Source organism: Anarhichas minor, unplaced genomic scaffold (assembly GCF_050575085.1).
Source record: "Anarhichas minor isolate MPS153535 unplaced genomic scaffold, ASM5057508v1 ptg000017l, whole genome shotgun sequence".
Classification (NCBI taxonomy): domain Eukaryota; kingdom Metazoa; phylum Chordata; class Actinopteri; order Perciformes; family Anarhichadidae; genus Anarhichas; species Anarhichas minor.
The window spans coordinates 4,901,613-4,926,730 of NW_027466463.1; the positions used below are offsets into that span (position 1 = coordinate 4,901,613).

Here is a 25,118-nt window from a genome sequence, read left to right on the forward strand (position 1 = left end):
TAAATATGTGACTTTATGCTAAATTCATTTCTCCCGGCTCTAGCTCAATACTTAACTCACAGACATGGAATTCAGGGTTTCAATTTCATGTATATCCATCTTACCTGTAACCTAATTGAATATTGCAATATGTTTCCCAGATTCATGCCTGGAAGAATCTATTAACAAACATTTTTCTACTGGGCTCCAGTCTATACATCTACACACACTCATGGGTACCGTGGTACTGAAGACAGCATGGTATCGTCCTTCTGTCCTGGAGAGAGGTCGGTGTTGTGCAGCAGCATACCTCAGTCTGTGTGCAGAGCCCTTTGTGTGTCAGGAATGAGCTAACTCAGCGAAGCACCAAAGCCTCCAGATAGACCCAGCCACCGGGCCTGCCCGGTCTGTCTGTCTTTCTAAACAGACAGACAGACAGACAGACAGTCCATATGTCTTTCAGTGAGACAGTCAGACACTCAGTCAGATTGTGAATCAGTCAGTCAGGCAGCTGAGCAGCCATCCAAAGCCCAGTCAGCTGGAGTGAGTCAGACCTGGGCTGGGAGTAAAGGCTCGGGTTGAATGTGAGCTGAGCGGCTCCTCGCTGTGGTCCTCCTCCCCTCTAACACCTGCTCTGTATGTCCCACAGGATGAAGAGAACGGGAACGCAACTGGAAGAGGTGAGTGTTTCTGCTGGCTTCACCAGCCAATGGTTAGGCATCCAGCTCTGATGAATCAGCATCACACTTTCTTAAAGTGTCTCTAAATGCCTTCTGGACTCATTCAAATCTGTTGTATCTATTGTGGTCTGTTTTATAATGCGCGAATGATCAGGATGTGTGTGTGTGTTGGGGGGCTGTATGTTTCCATGTGTAGGTGGAGCTGAATCAACTTTGTGGGTTTTGCTGATATTTTAGGAAATCTGTATCTGCATGTTTGTTTTTGTGGAGCAGGTGGCCAGCGGTCTCGTTTGGAGCCAATGGACACCATCTTTGTGAAGAGCGTGAAGGAAAACGGCCCCGCGCAACAAGCTGGACTGTGTACAGGTAGAACACATAGACATAAGACACAGCAGAGCTCAGGGTCATCACACTGAAATATCACCAACATTCAGCTAAGGACTGAGGCAGTTCCATTTATGCTACAATTGAGGGTCTGCATCCATCTGCGTTCTGCGCATGCACACATCCAGATCCACACTCCATTCCACTTGGTTTGCCATGAGTTCAACACCATTTGGCTTTTTTTATATTTGTCTAAAGACAAATTATGTACCTCTCACAACCTCTCTTCAACACTCTTCTTTTTCTTCTTCTTGGCAAACCAGCAGGAGGTTTCTAAGGACACCAACTGGACTGCAGTCGCACCAAACACAGGCTTTTGTGACAGCAGATTAACATGAATTCATAAACTAAGCTACTAATAAATCCATCTGCTGTTTGTAAATTGTTCAGCGAGCAAAGTTAGAATGCGCCATCTGGATAAGTGACGTATGTATTCAAGGATCATTTATCGTCATTAAGCAACACAGGGATGCACAACGAAATTTAGAAACAAGTTACCATGGGAGCACGTTGAGCTTGTATACTCTGTGTGGGAGTTCATTAAGTTCATTAAAAAGTGTGTAACACAAAGACCCCACGTCAATACACTCTAATATGGCTGTACGTCCAGCCGCTACCTGTTAACCATTATTGTTAACATGCGGTCATTATACGTATATACTGTATATACATATATATATATATATATATAAAACAAGTCTGTTTAACTTCCTATTTACTCTTGGTTCATTTGTAATACGTCGGTGTGAACAGGAGATTCTTTTTTCTCCCTCCAGGGGACAGGCTGGTGAAGGTGAATGGGGAGAGCATTCTGGGTAAAACCTACTCTCAAGTGATCACGCTCATCCAAAACAGGTGAGACACTGGTGTTGACAAATCTTGTTTTACGTTCCGTCTGACCCGTTACTTATTCATATATTATATTTTGGTCTTTGCATTGCAGTGAAAATATTCTGGAGCTCTCTATTATGCCAAAAGATGAGGATGTGTTGCAGTTGGTAAGTGTGAGTATTGTCTTTCTTCTATTTTCTCTTCTCTCCTGCTTTTCACCTTGTTGCCGTGTTATATGTCACAGCAAGTAAGCTGGGCTGTTTGCATGACATGCTTTTATTATAATTCATGGAGCCACCTATTAAAGTTTAACTTCAGAAATTTACCGCTGTCGATCGGCAGACAACTAAATGAGTTTGTGGGTATAAAAGAATGCCTGAACGGCTGCAGTGAATCAGGGCCATGAAACGAAAAACATTGTCAAACAATGTTATTGTCTATTGAAATAGACAAAAATGTAATAGGACAAAACATAGAAATATGCACGTTGCATCGGCCTCACTCTGTCCTCTAGCCGTTCCCTCCATCTTTTATCTTTCCTGTCATGTTTTTCATCGTGTCCCGACCCCTCTCGTCCTCAGGCGTACTCCCAGGATGCCTACCTGAAAGGCAATGAGCCATATTCAGGCGTGGCCCAGAACCTCCCTGCGCCGCCGCCTCTCTGCTACCCTTCCGCCAAGCCCAGCTCCTCCGCCCCACAGCACAACCCCCACAGTCCCCCGGACAACTGGCAGTGCCGACCGGGCCCCGCCGCCTCCCCACTGGACAACCGCCCCCCCGCCGCTTTCACTCCCGTCCTCGGCTGGCCAGGGGATCCCAAGGATTCCGGCGGCCACTTCGCCCCGTCGGGCCAGCACCGGGGCCGCTCCTCTTCGGCCATCAACGTGCTGGACTTTCACTTTGCTAACCACAATGCTGCCATCGCCTCTGCTACTCTGCCTCCACCGCGGAAGAGCAGCCTGCAGGCCTCTGCCCGCACCCACGCCGATACTCTCTGCCACCAGGCTCTGTCGGACTGGTACTACAGCCAGGCCGAGGCTGCAGAGAGCATGTCCCCCCGCCACCGCAGCATATCTCAGGATTGTTTAGCGGAGCTGGGGCTGGGGTTGGCCCTCGGCCCCGGTCCCGCATCTGCCTCCACAACCTCCGCGGAGAAACGCAGAAGGGAAACCCTCCAGTTCCACCACCAGGCGGCTGCTGCTTCCCATGATTCCTATTGGTTAGGGGGCTGGGGTGGTGTATCAGGACCAGGAAGCAGATCATGCTCAGAGAGCCTCCTGGCAGCCTACGCCGAGTACGAGCATAACTACGGGCGTTCTGTGGAAACACTGGCACAAGCCTCTGCACTGGTGTCACCGCATTGCGAACACTCTTCGCACGGGTCACAAGCGGCGAAATTCAGAGAGCAGAAAGATCAGAAGGATACGGCAGGGCATCAGCACAAAACCACAGTGATGTTACCCATCACAGCCTCCTCCACAGTGCCTCCTAGTGGCAGGCGGTCAGGCCAGCAGGTAGCCGAACCCCAAACACGGCGAGTAAAAGAAGAAGAGCTGGTGGGCTACAAAAGCTACAGCCCGTCTTTCTCCCGCAAAGCTGGCCACCTCCTCCAGCAGGCCCACTCCTTCAGAGAGCCCAGCTACAGCGGCCCCCACCTCAACTGGAGCCCCGGCAGCAGAAGCGGCCCCGTGGACGGCGAGGGGGGCGTGGTACCCAGGCCCCGGTCTACCCCGGCTCTGTCTGCGCCAGAGGAGGAGAGAGCCCAACTGGGTGAGGACAGGGAGCTCGTCTCCCCCATCTCCCTGAATCAAGAGGTGGTCCTGAGGCAGAAGCCGCCTTCCGGCCGCCGAACCCCTGTTCAGGCCGTTCAACATCCCTACTACACCGCACCCGTGGAGTCACCCGAGCCCCCCGGTTTGGAACCTACACAAGGGACCCCCTCTCCTGTCTCCGGGGGACCCAGCACCAACCGCAGGGCTAATGGTAGCCTTGCACAGCATGCATTCAACTCCTTGGCCTCCATTCCCTTCATAGGTTAGTGACCTTTCCTTTCTAGCAACAGCTGCTGCTGTCAGGATATAATCAACCTAAAAAATGTCTTGATAATGCAGTTTCATTTCACATTCATTTACATCATTATGTTACAAGTGGTGCTCAATTACAACTGTGTTTCTGGAGATAAGATAACACTAACTTAGTATTATCAAAAACTAAATATAAACAGGCACATCTTTATGTTTGGAACAGTTAATATACAGATATATATACATATATCTGTTGCTACAGATCTAAAATATTACTCTTAATGTATGTGAGGCTTTAGTCGTGCTCGTTTTCTCTTTGTGTGATTCTATCCTTTCCCACATTTCTGTCTGTGTCAGACATGTCAATAATAACACATGTACAGTCAGTGCATTTCTGTATGTTTCAATTTGTGTTGATGAATGTTCTAGTGTGTTTTTGAATGTTTACATGTCCAATGTTTGTCTACTGTAAAAGTTCTGGAAACATTTCTTAGAAACAGAGCTGCTCTGGAGTCAGAAATAGTCCTACAGGTTCAGTCAGCAGGTCAGATGGCTAATGTGAGCAAACACCGCTGTGTACTGTAACGGACATTAGTGGGTCAGTTCACTGACTTTATGACTCCTCTCTTTGTGCCAGTCTCACAGGAAAACCTCTCATTATTAGCTGTATGAATTGAATTTATTATTAGCTAGATGAATGTATATTTCCAAGATGGCTACCCAATCTGCTGGCCTCGTGGTCACACCAGACAAACCGAAATCTTCGCCTTCATTAGCTATATTTAAAATTGCATAACATTATTTTTTTTGTTTGCTAACAAGTCAGTCAAGATAATATAAAAAACTATGTAACGCTATAGCTAGCTCATTTTTCATCTCTGAAATTGACAATTGACACCAAATGGGAGATAGTGTAGCTGTCAGTACAAGTACAATAAGAGATGTAAACGGACATTCACACAAGGCTTCTGGTAATTATAGTCTATACCACGAGTATTCACTTCAAATTGAAAGAGGTCCAATCACTAACATTTCCACCCAGCGAAGGTCAGAACCACATAATGTGTAGATTGCGTCCAATAGAATACCACTACGTGTATCAATTTAAATCAACGTGCATTCCCACATCATTTCGACAACATTGTCAGTTTTTAAAGTAGGATACTTCAAACATACAGACACATTGAACTTGTGTGGAAAACAAATAACTATTTTTCCCATAAATACAATTAGTCCTAGCACAATGAACCTACGGCCTAGATTTAAGTTAAGGAAAACAAGACAGAATCTTCTGAATAACATAAATACAAAGTGCCTCTTTCAGAAAATGTCTTTCAACTGATGAGAGATTCTTGGAAAATGTAGTGACATTTAATGTGCCATCATCGTATAATTGCCAATTACTTTATTGTACAGTAAAATGTACTGCCATTAAGGTTTGTCAGGTAGCAGATGAAAAACTTGTGGTTCTCCGTTATTTCTGCCTCCAGAGCAGGCCTGCCTCCACGAGATGTTCTAACTACCTAATCTCCACCTGAGGAACCTCTTGTCTTGTCCTGTCAGCATGTTTAATCATTTCTCATCGCTTGTTGCCCACCTGTGATGATGACTTGCAGATGAGCCCACCAGTCCTAGTATTGACCTACAGGCCTGCTATGTACCAGCCCGCTCTGTTGTGTGCAGTTCACAGGCCTCCACCATGGCCACCCTCACTTCCACCTCTGTCTCCCCCACCCTCTCCTCCATCTCCCCCTTTGTCCGACTTCGTCCTCGGGACTGCAGTGAGTCTCACTCACCCACTCTAAATACTGCAAGGCCTCACAAAGGGCTGGGCCAATATAGACAGTATGTTTGAACCGACACTGCTCAGCATCACTGCCAAAGTTTTTTGAATCAAAATGACAAGCAGTTATGCAATGACTTTATTTGAAGGCACACTGATATATTTGTCCAGCCTCCGACTCATCTTAAAGGAGTGCAGTGACATTTACCAATTCCCTCCACTTTTTGGGGAAACAAATCTGAACCCTTGAATTCATCGTTTGAAGTATTTAAAGCTGCTGTATGAAGAATTTGAAAATCTTTGGTTGCATTCCAAATTCCATACGAACATGGTATTTAGTACTCTAAAAGAGTGTGTGAGATGTTTTTAGTATATCTGAAACCTTAGTTTGAATGTAATAGTATGCAAATTGCATACTCTCTCTGGTCGAATATTACAATATGCAAAGCCTGGGCATTACGCCGGCATAAATCTACCACAATGCAATGAGGCAGTGACGACAGTGTTCATAGCAGACAATGATGGACAGCTTCTTTCTTTGCTAGGCCTCTTATATATCTTAAGATGACTTCAGACTAGTTTGGTCACATGAGGTTGGGAAAGGTTACCATGGTTACTCCAACCGGCAGCTGGAACAAAGTCAGAATGCTTCGTTGTTGCAGTTGGGAACAAAAAAAGTTGAAATGACTTTAAAGTGAATGTATTATTAAGTTTCTGCAAATCAGACTTTTGTATACTGTTGGTTGTCCATGCAACAGAATTCTATGATTTTTATTTCATGATTGGACGTTTGTCTCTAAAATGCTCCTTCGGTCGCTGTTGAATTCTCTTGTTATTTGGCATCAAAATGATTTGCGATAATCATAAAAAAACAACAAAGTTAAGTGTGTTTTCTTCACCGTATGCTCGCCACATTGGAGAAAAAACGGTTTCTCTTTCTTTTCTTAACTTTCATTTAAAGCTTCTGATAACAAAGAGGCATTGTATGTTTTATATCCAAAACTAGGAACCACAAATCCAAATGTCACGGTATTCCTTTAACATGCAGTACGTACATTTAACCCCTTAATTCATTCACTTGGCTCATGTTATACTCAGTTTGAGACAACAAATCACTGCAATCACTCATCTTCTTGTCATTTCACATGTCACTACCATACAGTGCATATTTTGTTAACCACTTAGTCTCCTCCTCCTTTCCTCCTGACTTGTCCTCTCTCTCTTCAGGCAGTATTAAAAGTCGCCGCTCCTCTTACTTGCTGGCCATCACCACAGAGAGATCCAAGTCCTGTGACGAGGGTCTCAACACCTTCAGAGAAGAAGGCCGCGTCTTCTCGTAAGAACTCAGAGGACACACTGCATTCTTTACTGAATGGGTCTTTATAGATAGTCCTGATAGGCAGGTGGCACCTTGCATGGTAGCCCATGTCATCAGTCTATGAATCTACACTCACCCTGTTAGACTCTCTAGAAGTGCTGTTTATGTAACTTGTGTGCTTTCCGTTTCACAGCAAACTACCAAAAAGGGTCAAGAGCTTTTTCACTGATGGGGTGAGTGTTCAACAAAGTTGATCGTTACACTTGATGAATTTTCCAGCAAACAAGAACACTGTCTGGTGTGCAACCCATAAAACCCCTAAATTGTGCTTTAGTCTCTGGAGAGCCTGCGAGCCCAGGAGGAGGCCCGGTCCAAACGCCACTCCACCTCTGAACTGGGAACGATCACCTTTAGTGATGTTCGCAAGGAGGGCTGGCTGCACTACAAACAGATCCTCACCGAGAAGGGAAAGGTACGACACTGCCTGTACACACTTTAGCTAAACTCCGCCCCCCTCATTACTGTTACTGCACCTGTCAAGCTTTCCATTCTACTAAACACTTTTTACAATTATAACAGTGGCGGACTAGAAATTGTAGTAGACTTCTAGTCAGCAGCTGTCCATTTTGTCAGCTGAAATTTAGCCGGCAGATTTAACCCTGCAAAATGGTTTTCAATATACATTTGATGGCTACTTCCATATGTTAATTCAGCATTAAAAGTGCAATGTATAAGAAACTACTAACTCACAGCAGGGCAAGAATACGCAAACTTTGAACTCACTGCTGAACCTCTGAGAGCCGATCAAATTAACACTGCTATCTTATAATCTTCACATGCTTTTTATTTTAAATCCCACTGATTTATGAGCCATTCAGGAGGAGATACCCATCATTTTTTGTAGAAAAAAACAAGAATATCCATAAAAGAATGAAAGCAGAGCGGATAGCGAGCAGCCAAGTGTCTGCACTGTCTAACATTACATTATTTTAATAAATGTAATGTTATTTCTGTCTAACATAAAAACTTTGAAGATATTAACAAACTAATGAGTTTGGCCAAGTCATTTCAGACATTCATTCAGCTAGCTCACTGCATTTAGTTGCCTCAGTACTTGTACTCAATGCAATGTAAATAAAGTAGCTAGTGAGTCTGTGTAACTTGTAGCATGTAGCCAGGCATGCTAAAGTTAGCTGATTATGCTACAGCAGCTAAACACAGTTTAATCTATTCCCCGCCCCTTTCTCTTCTATTTTGGTTTTGGAAGGTGAAAACAAAGACACCACCTTGCAAAGTGTTTTTGGTACACAGTATCGCTCCATGCACCCTTCTTTGGCATATGGAGAAATCCAGTGGCAGGCTGTGCATTTTATACCTAGGAACTTCACTGTTGTCCTGCAGCTGAAATACCACCTTATAACCACATGATGGCGCCACAGATATTATCAGTTTCTAAGGCTGTAACTATGTACGTATTAAATGTACGTAACGTTCGGTACAAGACTTGCAATACGTTTGAATAGTACTAGAGCATCTGGAAAATGCAGAAGCTTATATTGAGGAAAAATATAATGTTTTCTGCACTCATGGAGGACAGTGATTCTCAGCTGGTCTGGCTGTGGGACACACCATCATTCCTTAATGACAAGTCGCGGCCCAAAGAGATCGTCTTATGATTTTACTTTCACAACTTGAGCATTGTATGTACTGCTCTGCAGTGTCTTTCCTCGTCTCAGCCCCCTGTGTCATGGTGCATCTCACTCAGTCAGAATGCCCATATTTGATTGGCTGAGCTGCATCACGCGATGTGATTCACTACCCGACATGCCTCTGCTGTTTCGTTTCACGATAGTCACGTGCTCGCCCACTGACCAATCACAGCGCACTCTGCACCTCGCGGCAGACACTGAGCTGCACTAATGCTGACGTCATTATAGGCCGGCGAGCAGGCTCTGATACGTCAAAGAATACGCCCAACATGTCAAACTAAAGATCTGATTGGTTGAACACTATGACAATCAACAATATCGTCCCCGTTCACTTAAACTGCAAATGGATGCAGGCCTCCGTCTGCAGGCCTGGGTCTCTGTTCTTACCTAGAGACACAGAGGTGAAATCTGATTGGATAAAAGCTCTACTCAAAACAAGCTGCACTGGAAGCAGAGCAACTGAGGAAGACAGTAGCTGTGTAATGAGAAAATAAGATAATGGGAAAAATAATTTTATAAATTATAATACATGGTGTATTTAAGAAAAATTATTAAATTATAAAATAGATATAGCTTTGTGATTCTGTTTAGGCCAGCAGAGAAGGCCTTGCAGGCCCTGACGGCCCACCACTGGAGAAATCCAAAGTTAACAGGCCGTTCTACGGTTGCTCAGCTACAAAGGGAGCTTTTCTATTTCAGGTCGTGTTTTTTCAGGTTGTTTCTGTATTTCCTAATTGTAGAAAGTGGGTGGCGGCATGCGACCGTGGAAGCGTGTCTTCTCTGTGCTCCGCTCGCATTCGCTCTTCCTCTACAAGGACAAGCGAGAGGCGGTCCTTCACGGGGCGGGGCCAGGCCAGGACGAACACCCTCCCATCAGCATCCGCGGCTGCCTGATCGACATCGCCTACAGCGAAACCAAGCGGAAGCACACACTGAGGCTGACCACGCAGGACTTCTGCGAGTACCTGCTGCAGGCCGAGGACAGGGACGACATGCTGGCCTGGATCAGGGTCATCAGGGAGAACAGCAAGACCGACAACGAGGTTAGATCTTCACACCCAGTTTATCTTGTGGAATTTACACACAAAACACCTACATGCGAAACTAATTTGTCACCTCCGTTTGCTCTAGGAGATCGGCTTCTCAAGACAAGCTCTCATCAACAAGAAGCTGAATGACTACAGAAAACACAGGTCAGCGCGGCTTTGTTTAGCAAGAAAGGCTTGATCACAACTGTCCCTTATCCTTTGTGTAATCAGGAGTCACTGTAGCTTGGGGCTGGAAGCCTGTCAGAAACAATTACTTTGAGTGCAATTTTCAAAAAGCAAGAATAAAAGCGCATCCATTTTTTTATTTTTTTACATAAGACTGAGGTCAAGAGGTATTCAGACCTGAAAGACCCTCTTATTAACTGTCTTTATTTCTGTCCCTGGGTGCAGTCTGACAGGTAGTAAGCCGGACTCCTCTCCCAGAGCCCACCGTATGATGCCTCCCTTCCTCCTGGCAAAGACCGACAACACCTCAGTGAACCGAGCCTCCAGAACCGGTGGGTTCAAACACGACTCCGGTCTGCGTTCACCAACACACAACAAAATGCTAACAGCCCTTTAGCCATGCTAGCAGTGCGGCTCTAAGGACGGCACCCAGAATGCACCTGTGAAAACGACCAATTAGATCACAGAGAGAGTTAGAGGACTGTAAATGTGTCTGACACTGATATGAGTAGACGAGCATTGAGAATAAACCCTTTGCATTTGTGTTCATAGACATGTGTTTGCGTGTACATTTCTGATGCAAAAAAAGTATTTTATTGTTCTGAATTAAGTGTTTGCTATTGCAAGAGATTTGGGACAAAGAGGGCCCTAGTTTCAGAAATTGTGTTTTAGCAACAGCAAAAAATATATATAAATTATTTGAGCAAAACCAATATTTCCTAACACCTGTGTTTGATTGAGGTGCCCTGTAGAGCTGCAAGTGTGGCTGGAGACGTTTTCTTGTTGAAAATCTGGCCACTTAGTGATAATACACTGTCATTTTATTAAAAGTTATTTTTCCATGTGGATATAAATACCAAATTTAAATGTGGTGTGTGTGTGCCCAGATGACAACAAGGCGCTGTGGGGCATCAACATCATGAAGAAGGCCAAGAAGACAGGCAGTCCGAAGGCTTTTGGCGTGCGGCTGGAGGACTGTCAGCCCGCTGTCAACCATAAAGTAACGTGATTCATAACATAAACATTACACAAATTCTACTTCAGTGTCTAAACAACTCATTCGTAGACAAAATCGCTAACCACGTAGCTGATACTTTAACATTTCATAAATATTAAATGATGAAGAAGTAGAACGGAGGTCAAAATGGACTCTTTATTAAATTTTCTCTCATAACATACATGCTTGGAATATATGCAGGGTTCAGAAAAATCCTCTCTTGTTCTCTTTCAAACAGGGAATGTAAAATATAACATCATTTGAATGATTTTTTTTCTGGAGATATTGTCAGCCAGAAACTCCAAAGGGCCGTTTTGAGACTACTTTGCTGTCAACTATTGTGGTTGAGGGTGAATTTGAGCGTTCCTAAACCCAGCCGGAGTGAATAGAGAATACCTTTCCACTAGGTTACCTTTCATCAGAGCACACTAAGTGCCATAGCTGCAAGAGTTTGTGCTGATAACCCAAAAGTAACCTGCAGACTTTATCTACTTTATTGGCTTGTTTTCATTAGTTTATTATTGAGGAGGCTCTTGTGAGATTTGTTTCTGTAGTCTGTGGTCGGGAAGTGATTCTTCAGAATCAGTACTGCCAAGCTGACAATAAGCAGGACTGTAAAGCTAATATTTTTTTATCTTTATTAAAGGGGGGACTAAAAGTGAAAAGAGTTTAAAAAAAATAATAAATAGATCTCACCATGAAATTTCCCCAGTGATTACTTGCATTTATATTCTTTTTTGTTTTTTTATATAACAAGTTTTCTGAAATGCTGTTTAAATATACAAATGAGGTATCAAATATGATCTAATTTGCATACATTTCCACAACAGAAATGTGAACACTGGATAAAGCCAGGTTCAAGATCCTTGTTTGATTTTGTTGACATCTTAGAGTCAAAGCCTTTGAATTTCTTCTGTAAACACCTTTGACTCAAATGTGTTTACAGAAGAAATTCTTTGGATATATCTTTGAATCACTCCATAAATCAGAAAATACTCTAAGCCAGCCATAAAAAAACCATGTGTTTATGTATATAATGTTGTATAAAACAGGCTATGAATGATATATGAACAAAGAGGAATGACAGTGAAACGTTTGAGACAGCAGTGGCATTAAAGCATGTGAACATGTTCTAGTAGAAACCTAGAATACTAGTATTACTTTTTGGTTTCATTCCAAACACCCTTTTGTCGCTTCATCCCTCCACTCTTATTTCTTCTCTTTCACCTCATTTACTTCCCTATGCCCCCCCCTCTTCAGTTTGTCCCTCTGATTGTGGAGATGTGCTGTGGCGTGGTGGAGGAGACGGGTTTGGATTACACCGGTATCTACCGGGTGCCGGGCAACAACGCCATGGTGTCCAACCTGCAGGAGCATCTCAACAAGGGCATGGACATCAACACTGCTGAGGAGGTGTGCAGGATGCATGGAGAACGGGTTCACTATTATCGCAGCGCTTTTTAAACCTGTTTCGAAACAGAGTGCTGCAGGGATGACATATGTTTGTAGGCCAAACCGGTAGTCAGCATGGCACTGGTTCCCTCGACAAAAAGCAGAGGGGATCTTTCCATCGGATTCTGGATTTTCTGCAGAAAATAGGCTCAGTGGCAAACAGCTGGATAATTACACATTTTGTTCTTCACAAAGGATCACCACTTTTATGATTTTTTAAGTAAAAAGCGAACGTGAGGCTGTTAAACTGTTAACGTCACCACCGCTGAGCTAAAGGCGGACTAGTGCTCCAGTGATCATGTTTAGTTGTCTCATTTAGACACGTAAAAGCTTCAAAATTCATGAGGAGTATCTAATGTATTTCATACCGTAGAACACAACGTTAAAATCTATCAAGAGGGAGGAACCGGAAGCACAAAAACGCTGACTCGTTTTCCAGGTTCTAGGGCGCATTCCTGCAGCGTTCAACAAACGCGTTAGCTGGAGTCGTAGCTCAGAGGAGTCTTGTACCAAACATCATTTTGTTAGATCAGATGTGTCATTCTTTTCACTCTGCACCAGAAATACTGAACCCTCACTCTTCATATCTCCACAGAGATGGCAGGACCTGAACGTAATCAGCAGCCTGCTCAAGTCCTTCTTCCGAAAACTGCCTGAGCCGCTGTTCACTGATGGTGCGTTCAGTCATTGTTCATTATGGAGCGTAGCATGAATCACAACCAACCTGTGAAGCGTAGAATATAAAACGAAAGTTACGAATGTAACTACGGTTCTGTGAATCCTGGATGACCGCCAGAGGCAGTGCTTAACACTGGATATCTTCCGTCTCGCGCATGCGCAGGTCGAATATTTATATCAACAAAGTCACATGTGACCTCGGATGACCCCCCGTCGTCTATAAGTTCCAGTGTCATCCTGAGTTCAGTCCTATGGAATCTTCTCGCGAGTTCACGGGATTCCGAGTGACCAAGAACTCTGGCGGTCATCCAGGATTCATAGAACCGTAGTTACATTCGTAACTTTCGTTCTATTTCATCCTTACTGACCGCCAGAGGCAGTGCTTAACACTGGATGACTTATACCAAAAGAGTCACGAGGAAGCACAGTAACTACCTCGTATAGCTCCGGCAGAGAAAATTGGCCAAAGAACCCTCCCCAGTGGGTGAGGGGTGGCAACGTTAACTCTGCAGTGTTTGGTGAATGTGCTCGGTGATGCCCATGAGGCTGCAGCACATATATCCTCCACAGGCACACCTCTCAGGGCTGCCCTTGACGTGGAGACACTCTTGGTAGAGTGACCCTTCACCCCGGATGGCCGAGCGCAGTCGCTCGCCTTGTATGTATAGGCAATGGCCTCCACTATCCAATGGGATAGGCGCTGTTTTTTAGAAGGAGCACAGCCCTTCTTAGGCTCACCATAACTGACAAAGAGCTGCTCCGACTGCCGTATGCAGGCGGTGGCTTGCACATAAGCTCCGAGGGCCCGCACTGGGCACAGCAGCCTTGACCTCTCCTCTCCCGATGGGGGGTCAATTTTGCCAGCTGGATAGGCTGGTTGATATGTGAACGTGTCAACACCCTTGGGAGAAACGCTGCATTAGGCCACAAAGTGACACCCAAGCCATCTGAGTTCCACCTCAGACATGATTCTTTCACCGACAGGGCATGCAGCTCGCCCCCACGTTGAGCTGAATTGACGGCAAGGAGAAAAAAACGTTTTGGCCGATAGCCATCTCGGCTCCGCCTGTGCCAGGGGTTCAAAAGGAGACAAGCATAAGGTGTCCAGTACCAAGGGTAGGTCCCATGCAGGGGAGACCGGCCCTTATCTAGGAGGGACTGTAGAAACTCAGTACAGCAGGCACGGGGCGCTGTACTGGGACCTTGTTCTGAGCCGCACACCAGTCAGAGAACAGCTTCCACCTGTTTTTGTACCGCAGGCAGGTAGATCACGCGCTGGCATTCAGAATAGTCAGTCTGACTGGTTCTATGCAGCCACTCAGCATCCGGTCGGGCCCTCCCGTGACCCCTAGTTGAAGGCGGCAGGGATTGGAATGCCAAATCCGACCTTCTAGTTGCGACAGGAGATCCCTCCTGTCGGGGAAGAACTCTGACAAGCGTTTAGCAAAATCAGAGGGAATGGTGGAAAAGGCATAAAGAAGATCCTCTGGCCACGTGTGAGCCAGGGCATCTTGACCCAGAGGACTGGTCCTCTCCGTCAGGGAGACCCAGTGGGGGCAGTGGGTCGACACATCTGGATGCAGCCGCCACTCTCACGGTGGAGGCTTGTGACGGAACAGGAAAACCACAACCTGGTTCCGTTCTCCTGGTGGGTACATTGCCCACAGGCTGGTCAGGCGAGGGGCCTCCCAAGTCAGAAGGGCACGGTGATCCCCGTAGCAACTTCTGCAGATCTGGTGCCCCATTGTTAGTTTATGTGAAATCACAGCAGAGGTGTTGTCCAACCGGACAAGCACATGCTTTCCCTTCAAATATGGAAGGAAGTGCTTGAGCGCTAGCTCTAGAACCCTGACCTGCCCCTGCGGTCTTTGAGCAGACAACTGCCCCCAAGCTGTCCTGTTCTGTCACACTGCACCCCGCCTTGAGAGGCAGGTATCTGTTGTGACAATCTCCCAGTGGAATGGAACCGAGCCCATGGGGACACTGTTTGCCAGATATGCACTCTCCCTCCATGGGGATAGAGTGAGTAGGCACTGTTTTGATACTATTATTGCCCTGTATCTGTGCCACTTGGCATCCAAGTGAAGGCTGTTCAGCCATCTGCAAGCCCAAGGGAACGACAGTTGAGGCAACTGTCAGTTTACCCAATAGTCGGAGAAAATGATGTAGGGCAACTGTCTGCCCCCTCAGAAGGGGGAGAGGTTGTGGGGGTTGTTGTCCACATGCTGGGGCGACAGACAGGCCCTCATAGGGCCAAACTAATGAAGGTTATGCTCTGAGAAGGGCTCAGGTAGCTCCTCTCCATGTTCACCTTGAGGCCCCACCGGGCCACGTGAGAGAAGGCGAGCAGTGTCCTGTGGCGCCTGAAGCCGGGATGGCGCCCAGGTCAGCCAGTCTAAGTACGGCAGTATGTTCACGCCCTGTGATTGCAGGGGGAAAGGACAGCAGTAACACCTTGTGAACACCCATGGGGAGATGGGAGAGTCCGAATGGAAGCACCCTCGACTGAAAGTGGCGGCCTTAAAAGGCGAAATGAAGAAACTGCCTGTGGTGATGCACCATGGGAACAGGCGTCGATAGACGTGAACCACTCTCCCTTGGAAATCTGCTGCTGGGAGAAAAAAAACGACAGCCGGCCCGGAGAAATCTCCTGGCCCCCCTGCCTCTGGAGGCTTTGGGGGGGGACTGTTAGTCCCCAAGTTCGGAGGTTGTCTGGGGGGGACGTAGGCAGGGTTGTATGGGTAGCGGTCCGGCCTCTCAGCGGGACGCTGAGGCCTGTGGCGGCTACTAGGGTAAGCTGGAGGCTGAAAAAACGGCCTTGGGGGGCTAAAGTGGGACCCCCTAGGTCTGCGGGGTGCAGGCATGTCCCTGCAAAGACCAGTTAACTGCTGCCTCGTCTGGCTAGCTTTAACAGTTCGCTGAAGCGCCTGTATAGCAGCTGACTCGAACAGCTCACCAGGTTCCACTGGGACAATACGGAGGGTCCTCCTACATGTCTCAGACAGGGGTGAATGCGCCAGCCAAACCTGGCGGCAAGTCTGGACATCATACGTCCAAGTTCCCTCGACATGAGCGCAAATGCCTGCCATGAAGCATCACTGAGGCTGGAGGCGGAAGCATTGAAAGTAGCCTGCTGCAGAGAAGCTGCGAGGGCAAGCATGAGATGAGGTGGGAGAGGGAGTTGTCGATACGGTCCACAGCGCTGCTGTGTCATAAGCCCTGGATAGCAGGTCATCTTTGACCCGACGTTGGGTCGAGGCCTCAGAGTCTCCTCAGGGGAAACTATGATGGACGCAATAGTCGGCTAAATGGCTGGCATATGTGCAAGGCCAAATTTTGCCACCTCCTGCATGGTCGTCAGAGTTCGACCATCTGATGTAAGGCGGGAGAGAGCCCTGGTGTCTCTCCAGCATGCATGCAACTTCCTCAGATATTCCTCGGAGGGAGGAACAGAAAAGGTGGTGAGGGCGGGAAGGCGCCCTGAAGAAGGCACTCACAGGTGGAAGTTCCAGCTGCTGTGTATCCCACTCCAGGCGTGCCAGCGCCATGCAAACGATCAGGGTAGGTTGCTGGATCAGCTGCCCTGACAGGGGGAGGTAGACCTCACGCATCAGGTGTTCCACGTCGGCCAGCCTAGCAGACCTTACTGCTCAAGGCGTGATGCCGCAGGTCCTGCCTGGGTTCTCCGAGAGGCCCTCCCTCAGATGCTCGAGGCAAGAGGTCAGGGCCGTCCTCAGGCTGAAGAGGAGCTATACAGGTCCTACAGCCGGGAGAGTTTAACATGGCCGCGATTCTGGAGGAACCCTTGTCCCACTAGTTGATGCGGAATTCCAAATCAGTCTGAGCGGGAGCGCTCTGCTGAATGTTGAGAGAACAGGCAGGGGACAGTCAGAGGAGAGTGATCTTTTCGGACACACTCTTCACTAGGACAGTCGCTGCGGATATTGGTGTCCCACCAGTTAGCTTGAGCGAGAGCACTCTGCTACTGTGGAAACAGACCAAAAAACAGTCCTTCCAGTGAGAGGGGAGCGAGGACACTCTTCACTAGGACAGTCGATGCAGATATTGGTGTCCCACCAGTTAGCTTGAGCGAGAGCACTCTGCTATTGTGGAAACAGACCAAAAAACAGTCCTTACAGTGAGAGGGGAGCGAGGACACTCTCTTCACTAGGATATTTGCTGCAGATATTGGTGACCCACCAGTTAGCCTGAGCGAGAGCACTCTGCTACTGTGGAAACAGACCAAAAAACAGTCCTTACAGTGAGAGGGGAGCGAGGACACTCTTCACTAGGACTGTCGCTGTAAATAGTGGTGTCCCATCAGTTAGCCTGAGCAAAGACACTCAGCAAACTGTGATAGCCGTAATGCTACAAAATCAATGGACACAATCCCAGTATTAACTTAGTCTAGTTAGTGTCCCACCAAGTTAGCCTGAGTGAGGACACTGCCAGCTGCAACAGCCGTAATGCGTAAAAAGCATCAATGGGCACAACATCAAAGTTGATTTAGTATAACTAGCATTCACCGAGTTAGCCTGAGTGAGAACACTCTGCTAACTGTGATAGTTGTAATGCTACAAAGTTGATGGACACAGTCCCAGTATCAGCTTTGTTTAGCTAGCTTCCCACTGAGTTAACCTGAACGGGGACGCTCTGTTAACTGTGACAGCCGTAAGGTTACAAAGTTGATGGACACAGTCCCAGTATCAGCTTTATCTAGCTAGCATCTCACCAAGTTAGCCTGAGTGAAGACACTGCTAACTGTGAATTACGTCAGATGCAAAAATTAAATCTCAATGGACACAATGCCAATGTCGATCTAGTCGAGCTAGTCTCTCACCAAGTTAGCCTGAGCAGGAACACTGCTAACTGTGATAGCCGTAATGTTACAACATCAGTGGACATAATGCTAATGTCGAACTAGCATCTCATCAAGTTTGCCTGAGCGGGAACACTCTGCTAACCGTAATGTTACAAAACCAGTGGACATAATGCTAATGTCGATCTAGTCGAACTTGCATCTCATCAAGTTAGCCTGAGCAGGACACTGCTCACTGTGAAGGGCGGGCCGACAGCGTATATTCTATGCTCTCGTTAGCACGCCACTCCATTAGCTAGAGCGGAAGCGCTCTGCCAACCGTGGAAAACGAACAACGGTTATAGAAAACAATGTTAATCGATCTCACCGATTGCTGTCTTCACGACTTAGGTGGCCCTTATCAGACCGGTGACGACCGATGATAAGGGCGTCCACCAGTCCGGGGGTGTCCGAACGGCGAACACACCGCTCCCTCCGAAGAGGGAAAGCTTGTCGCAGCCTTTGGAGGGCGAGAAAACCGCACCTCCGACCGGTGGTCACAAGGCTACAGCGACAAGCTCTAATATGTCTTGATCGTAGACACATCTTTGTTTATGCTACCATGGTAGCTAACCTGCGTAGCGAGAAGATGAAAAAGGACTGAACTCAGGATGACACCGGAACTTATAGACGACGGGGGTCATCCGAGGTCACATGTGACTTTGTTGATATAAATATTCGACCTGCGCATGCGCGAGACGGAAGATATCCAGTGTTAAGCACTGCCTCTGGCGGTCAGTAAGGATGAAATAGAAGCAGGATTACTTTCCACCGTTCTGGATACAAATACAAATATTTCTTAAAAATGCTGCTGCCTGTCGTTTGCATGTGGATATCATACCAAATGCTGAAATATTTCCATTTATCAGTTGCTTGTTAATGAAACTGCTTCTCTGTCTGCAGACAAATACATCGACTTCATTGATGCCAACCGGATAGAAGACGCGGAGGACAGACTGAAGACCATGAAGAAACTGGTACGAGTCAAAGGACAGCAGAACATCCAGCAACGAATACGCTTCTTCTCTGTTTCACTAGTCCAACCTTTTTCACCTTCTTCTCTGCTCCATTCATCCGTCCTTCTTCATCCAGCTCCATGACCTCCCAGATCACTACTATCACACCCTGAAGTTCCTGGTGGGTCACCTGAAGAAGGTGGCAGATCACTGTGAACAGAATAAGGTAACCTCACTACCTCTGATTAGCAAGTTAGGTTTTTGTGTCTTCAAGGTCATTCATGGAGCCGGACGTGAGCGTAGCTTTGATGTCTTTTTTCAGATGGAGCCGAGAAACCTGGCCCTGGTGTTTGGTCCCACTCTGGTGAGGACGTCAGAGGACAACATGACTGACATGGTCACCCACATGCCCGACCGCTACAAGATAGTGGAGACGCTCATCCTGCACGTAAGACCCGCTGCGCCGTTCTTTACCAGTTATGTGTTTTTGTCTCAACATCAGTGACGCCGCATTGTGTTCCTTCAACAGCACGACTGGTTCTTCACTACCGGAGAGCTCGATGAAGAGGAGAAGGTACGTCAGACGAAAGAGCAGAGAACGTCCCCATCAGAGGGATTGTTTGTATTCACGTGTCCTCATTTCTAATTTGCACTTTCATTTTGGGTATGGTTGTGTATTTCTGGATGTGTGTGTGTGTGCGTGTGTGTGTGCAGGCCCCAGAGGATAAGCGGGACATGCAGCCTGTTCCCAACATCGACCATCTGCTGTCCAACATCGGCAGGCCCGGCATGCCAGGAGAGGCGTCAGGTGAGGAAGTGTCTAATCTGTGATATTGTCAAAAGGATACATGTTCACTATGAGAGGATCCAACTCATCCATCTGATTAACTTATTACCTGTGCAGTTGCTGTTTTTCCATAATTCTGATGAAGTTTTCTACTGGCAAAATGAACAGAATGGCACTTTTATCCTCGGTCAGGGTTTCTCAAATGGGAGTACTACTTAAGAGATTGTTTTTTTTAAATGTTAATAAAAAAACAGTCATTTTTAATTCCTAAAATAATCATACTAACATAGCACAAAAAGTAAGGACATTTGTGTTTGGTAGATTATTTCTTTGTTGTAACAATGCTTCTTGGCAATAAATCTTATACCGGTGGAAAGCCTGTTTATTTCCCTTTTAAATGGTGCCACATTTGTAAGGAACACGCATTTGTGGGATGAGCAGCAGAGCTGAGGATGTGGGTTGCGCCCATGAAAAATTTGCCAAATCTTCATTATTCATTATTGAACGATAGACGAAAATGGATTCGTGGTTGAAACGCAGCAGCAAGAAAACACAGAGAAAGACTATGAAAACTGAGCCAACTAAACAATGTAGCGTTTCAGTGTTTTTTCAGTTTCAAGTAAATCAGACACCGATGGTACGACACTGTGTCGTACCTCTCTATACAGGCTTCCTTATTTCTACCATAAATGTTTGCGCGTTGGTCGAGGTGCTGTTCAATTATCCAAGAAACTCTCTGTTTGATGTCTACTAATCCAAAGCTAGGTACCTACAAGAATGCACAAGCCTTCCTATCTGGGTCTTCTGTTTCCTGTAGGGCCGCTGTAGTTCAGATTGAGCCGACTACAGAAACCAGAATCCTGATGGTTTGCATTCACCCCAAAGGAACACGGGGGACCGTCTTTAATACGGGACAATCAGGAAGGCAATCCAAGGACGCACATATTAAAAAGCCTTTATTATAGTTTAGTATAGTATAATCATTGAAAGAGCCAACGTGTTAATACCACTCTAGGTCTTCTCATACATCACAAACAGGTGAGAAGCACCCATAGACCTTCTACATAGGGCTGCAAGAGAACCAGAGGAGCCTACACAAACATATCCAATCTGAGGAAACGTGTGAAGTCTATATCCTCACTAAGTCTGTAATACAGTTCAAAGTGAAGAGCTTTTCATGAGTATGGCTGAATCACACCCTTAATGTTGAATTGCTTGCGTATCTAACCTGCCCTCTACATTGTGTACTACTAATGCTGCCGGTGGTCTTATGAAGCGAGACTCAGCTCTGTCCTTCTCTTCCTTCTCTTTCCCCGGACCTTTCTGCTCTCTCTCTCTAGCTGAGACAGTGGATCAGCCTCTTCGGTAGGACCAGGTCTTCCTCCTTCTGTGTTTTGTGTTTGGTTGTTTCTATTGCACTTCAATTCATTTTCCATTCATTTTGACTTTTCCATCAGTCTTGGTCTCCCACCAGTGTACCATCATCCTCCTGTTTTGCCGATAGGGCTGTAACGGTTTGCGTGTGCAGAACAGAATCAAAGTTTGCACGTTCAAATTCCACCCCGGAAACTTTTAGCTGTTCGCTGTCAACATGGTGCGTCTGCATGGCTCCACTGTTGTCGGGGACGTGAATAGAAACACATTGAATATTCTAACGATCCCCCACATGTGCTGATCACCGGGACTCAATTTCCTGCCATAAGATATGCTTTTTTAGTTTTATAGCCTTTTGGGAAACTATTTGTTCATACAGTGTAATACAAAACATGTTTGAAATGCTCCTTATTTGGACATTGAAAATAGTTTACTAAATGTTGCAAGTGGGCAAATCGCTCCCTCAGTCCGTAGTCAGTAGCCATGTTTCCGTTCAATTGTAAATGTCGGGAAAAAAAAGAAAAGTGAATTGGGCACGTTTCCATCAACTGGTTTGGAGTGAATAAACTTGGCTACAGCTTGGTTTGGTCAGACGTTGTCGCTGTAGGCTACACATGGCTGTATTCCACCAGTAATAGGAGTAGAAGAAGAAGTAGAGGTTGCTAACCCTAACCCAACAAAATAAGTTGCCTTCTAAGCGTCTGCAATAGAAAAATGGAGAGAGGTGTTCAGGAAGTTGTTTCAATTGAGCGAGTTTGAATTGTTCTTTCATGTCAGCTAGTAGTGGCCATGTTTCATCTGGCGACGAAGACAACATAAATATATATCTAGGAACAGCTGATCAGTCATGTGAGGTAAATGTTCACTACATCATAGGCGTTTTAATAATCCATCAAACTCATCAACTCTCGTCAAAGACCAAAACCACCTGAAGTGGGCCACACCTTCAGAATGTGCATAGTAAATATGTGAATGGAAACACGTCTGTTCAGTATCAATGAAAAGAAACGTATCATCGTTCTTTTCCCCCGTTACCAAACTCCCACCGGACCATGACTCATAAACCAAACCGTGACTCCTGCGCACCGTTACACCCCTACCGCTGATGTTACAGGGGAACTCTAACCATTTACAGTAACAGCAGGCAGATCCTCCGATAATGGCGAGAGTTCTCCTCACAGCTTGCAGTGCTGCTAGTGTGTGCTGTGATTGTCACACTCCTAACACTATAGCACCACTCGTCTAGTGCTGACGCGGTTCTAATCCAAATCTTTCCTTTTCCTCAGATTCCACCACCAGCGATTCACTTAAATCAAAGGTAAGCAACAAACCTCTCACTTGTCCTTTAAGTATGTGAATAGGGTCACAGATTCTGGAATATGAAGTAAGAAGTGACCATTATGTGACTGGAATGTTGAACCTTTTCAGCTTTCTTCGCTCTCCAAGAAGGACCTGAGTGCCAGGGACTTCCTGCCCAAGTCCATCATTTCCGCTGTGACCCGCAAACGTAAAAAATGCCTCAGTACCCACCTGCAGGACGGCAGCGCCGACGAGGACTCCGAGCACGAGCCGGTCAAAACCAGCAACTACGGGGGAGGAGAAGGCGGGGGAGGGGAGGAGGAAGAGGAGGGGAACAGAGGAGAGAAAGAGGCGGTCAAGGGAGAACAAACCATTCCGAAAAAAGACAAAAGGGATGAAAAGGAGACTGGGGCGACAGCTAGAGAGGTCGCTGAGGGACAAGATTCGTTGTCTGGAGAGGAAGAGGGGAACAGAACGGTCAACAAATGTGAAGAGAGCAGGAGAAGAACGGCAACGCAACCTCGTCCAAACAGTTTCCTCTGCTCGCACCATCAGAGCGCCACATACCCAAGACCCCCAACCATGTCTGATCCTCCTTCCCACTTGAGGCCTCACGCTCCGGCCAGAGGACACCCCACAGTCCCCTTCTGGATCTGCCCCACCAGGCTCCCCGACCTCTTCCAGGCTTCCAGCTTTTACGGGACCCAGCAGCCGGACTGGAACCAGTCGGCGCCGGTCCGCTACAGGAAGACAAGAGGCGGGAGGACAAGGGCTATTTCCATGAATCTGGAGCTTGAGCTGGGCAGGAGCGAGGAACGAGTCAAAGGATGGAGAGCAGAGAGGCTGGAGGTGATCAGAGCCATTGAAGGAACACCGGGTCAGCATGGACGTGTTGGGGTCCCTCAGGGATCGACTGTAGGTCCTGGGTCAGTTCAACAAATAGACCCCCCCCCTCATCCTGCCCAGGAGTCTCGCCCTCTCTCCTCCTCCTCCTCCCCAGGATCTCACGCTGTGGTCCTGAGGAGAACGGCCCTGGACCCACGGGACAAGAGGAGGGCGTGGCGTCGTCACACTGTGGTCGTTTAATCGGAGTGTTTCATCTACTAACACAGTACAAAGTACTAGCCCTTTACTCACAAACACTGGATCCCCGTGTCACTGCTTCTGAAGTGTCCGTCATGTTGCCATGGGGATCTGCGTTGTGGAGACTCTTCCCTCGGGGCTTTCTATTGCCTCTGAAGTTGGAGACCTGATCTCACGCTGAAGGACTTCTTTGTGCGCAGCTGCAGAGTTTCATTCCAAAATGAAAAATGTGAAACTCATTACTTAACATACAAATTCTACCATTCAACTACTTTTAAAGCTACTCATCTTTAACCATTTACTGACAGAATAACTGTAGATGTAATTATCCATGTTGTTGTATGTTTTCAAAAGGACATTAGGGCTGACACAGCAAATTAAGATCCTGGTATTTGAGGCAAATTCTCACCAAAATCTGATGACTTTTCTCAGGAGAGATTCCCCTTAGCTTGTATGTTCACATACACTCACACACGTCTTATATAACCAGCCGAGGACACGCTAGTGGCGTGTTAGCTTGGTCGCTAAAAGGACAATAAATTCACACGTGTGTGGAACACTTTACTCCCGTAGAAGAGCTGGAATAGAAGAACACATCGAATAACTACAGTAGCTTCTCCAGCTCTCCATTTCTCAAAGGTCAGCAGTTTGAAGTTTCGAGGACTTTAGGCCAATTCCCTGATCGCGACGATTCCAATCAATTGATTTTGCAGCAAAATCTTTCCGTTTTAAAAGCTGGTGTGACCGAGCCTTCACAGCACTGTAACTGGAGACCCTTTCACACCCAATGACTTTGAATGATAACAATGTGTATTCAGCTGTGCGGCAAACTATTCTTTTTAGATTACGTGAACGAGGCAAAAAGCAAAATCTGTGAGTGAAAACGATGCGATAATCCAACACGCAGACCTCAATATTAGAAAAGAGAAATACGTCTCTGAAGGCAGAAGATCATCTTAACTAAGTGTTGTAGAACCAATCCAACCAATCCAATCTTAAAACGACCAAGACAACACGCTGACATCTTTTCAAATTTAGCTTCATAAACTAGAGCTAGAATCCAGCTTGATATGTTCCCGGGGAAGTAATGACAAGGAAACCTACCTCTCTAACGAACAACAGTTCACTTTCAATGGATTCTGATGTAAAGAAAGTGAAACAATCTCGGTGAGACGTGTTGCCATGTTTCACAGTGCTGTTCTTATTACAACCACTAGGTGGTGCCACAAGTAAGGACCTTTTTAAAATGCCTTTACCGTTCATTTCTAAAATCATCTTTTGGAATGAAACCCATCAACTGTAAATTCAAAAAATTGAGAGAAAGCCATATCAGACATTTAAAATTCAACTCCAGAGCCGAGCTGCTGTTACAACGAACCCTCACACCAGCAAAGACTCCCGTCATCTGCCACGTGTCTTTCATTGGAAACCGACTGTTGTTGTCTTTGACGTAACCCACGTGGGCAAATATCACAGCACCAGTTCAGAGGAAACTTCTCCTCAGTTTACGTCTCAGCCCTTTACGAGCTCTTCCAAAGCCTCCTGTGGATCTACAGGGAACTCCACCACTCTCTGTCTCTGGGTGATGGGACTTTGGGCGTCATGCCAAAGCTTCCATGGACTTAAAAATATATATATATATTTATATATATATATATATATATATATATATATATATATATATATATATATATATATATATATATATATAT

At 46.3% G+C, this 25,118-nt stretch overlaps 1 protein-coding gene across 1 annotated transcript in view; it reads left to right on the plus strand.

Moving 5' to 3' along the window:
• Nucleotides 1-25,016, plus strand: part of LOC142951589 (rho GTPase-activating protein 23-like) — a 71,484-nt gene extending 46,468 nt beyond the window's left edge. The window contains exons 3-24 of the mRNA XM_076093225.1: nucleotides 629-659; nucleotides 933-1,025; nucleotides 1,820-1,898; nucleotides 1,987-2,047; nucleotides 2,456-3,908; nucleotides 5,515-5,679; nucleotides 6,909-7,017; nucleotides 7,193-7,232; nucleotides 7,334-7,471; nucleotides 9,449-9,751; nucleotides 9,840-9,901; nucleotides 10,148-10,254; nucleotides 10,810-10,922; nucleotides 12,180-12,332; nucleotides 12,967-13,045; nucleotides 18,811-18,884; nucleotides 19,000-19,089; nucleotides 19,186-19,311; nucleotides 19,393-19,437; nucleotides 19,578-19,671; nucleotides 22,311-22,342; nucleotides 22,453-25,016. Of these exons, the coding sequence (XP_075949340.1) occupies nucleotides 629-659; nucleotides 933-1,025; nucleotides 1,820-1,898; nucleotides 1,987-2,047; nucleotides 2,456-3,908; nucleotides 5,515-5,679; nucleotides 6,909-7,017; nucleotides 7,193-7,232; nucleotides 7,334-7,471; nucleotides 9,449-9,751; nucleotides 9,840-9,901; nucleotides 10,148-10,254; nucleotides 10,810-10,922; nucleotides 12,180-12,332; nucleotides 12,967-13,045; nucleotides 18,811-18,884; nucleotides 19,000-19,089; nucleotides 19,186-19,311; nucleotides 19,393-19,437; nucleotides 19,578-19,671; nucleotides 22,311-22,342; nucleotides 22,453-23,409 (4,404 nt within the window). The 3' untranslated portion in view covers nucleotides 23,410-25,016. The remainder of the gene's footprint in view (nucleotides 1-628; nucleotides 660-932; nucleotides 1,026-1,819; nucleotides 1,899-1,986; nucleotides 2,048-2,455; nucleotides 3,909-5,514; nucleotides 5,680-6,908; nucleotides 7,018-7,192; nucleotides 7,233-7,333; nucleotides 7,472-9,448; nucleotides 9,752-9,839; nucleotides 9,902-10,147; nucleotides 10,255-10,809; nucleotides 10,923-12,179; nucleotides 12,333-12,966; nucleotides 13,046-18,810; nucleotides 18,885-18,999; nucleotides 19,090-19,185; nucleotides 19,312-19,392; nucleotides 19,438-19,577; nucleotides 19,672-22,310; nucleotides 22,343-22,452) is intronic.
• Nucleotides 25,017-25,118: the final 102 nt, after the last annotated feature.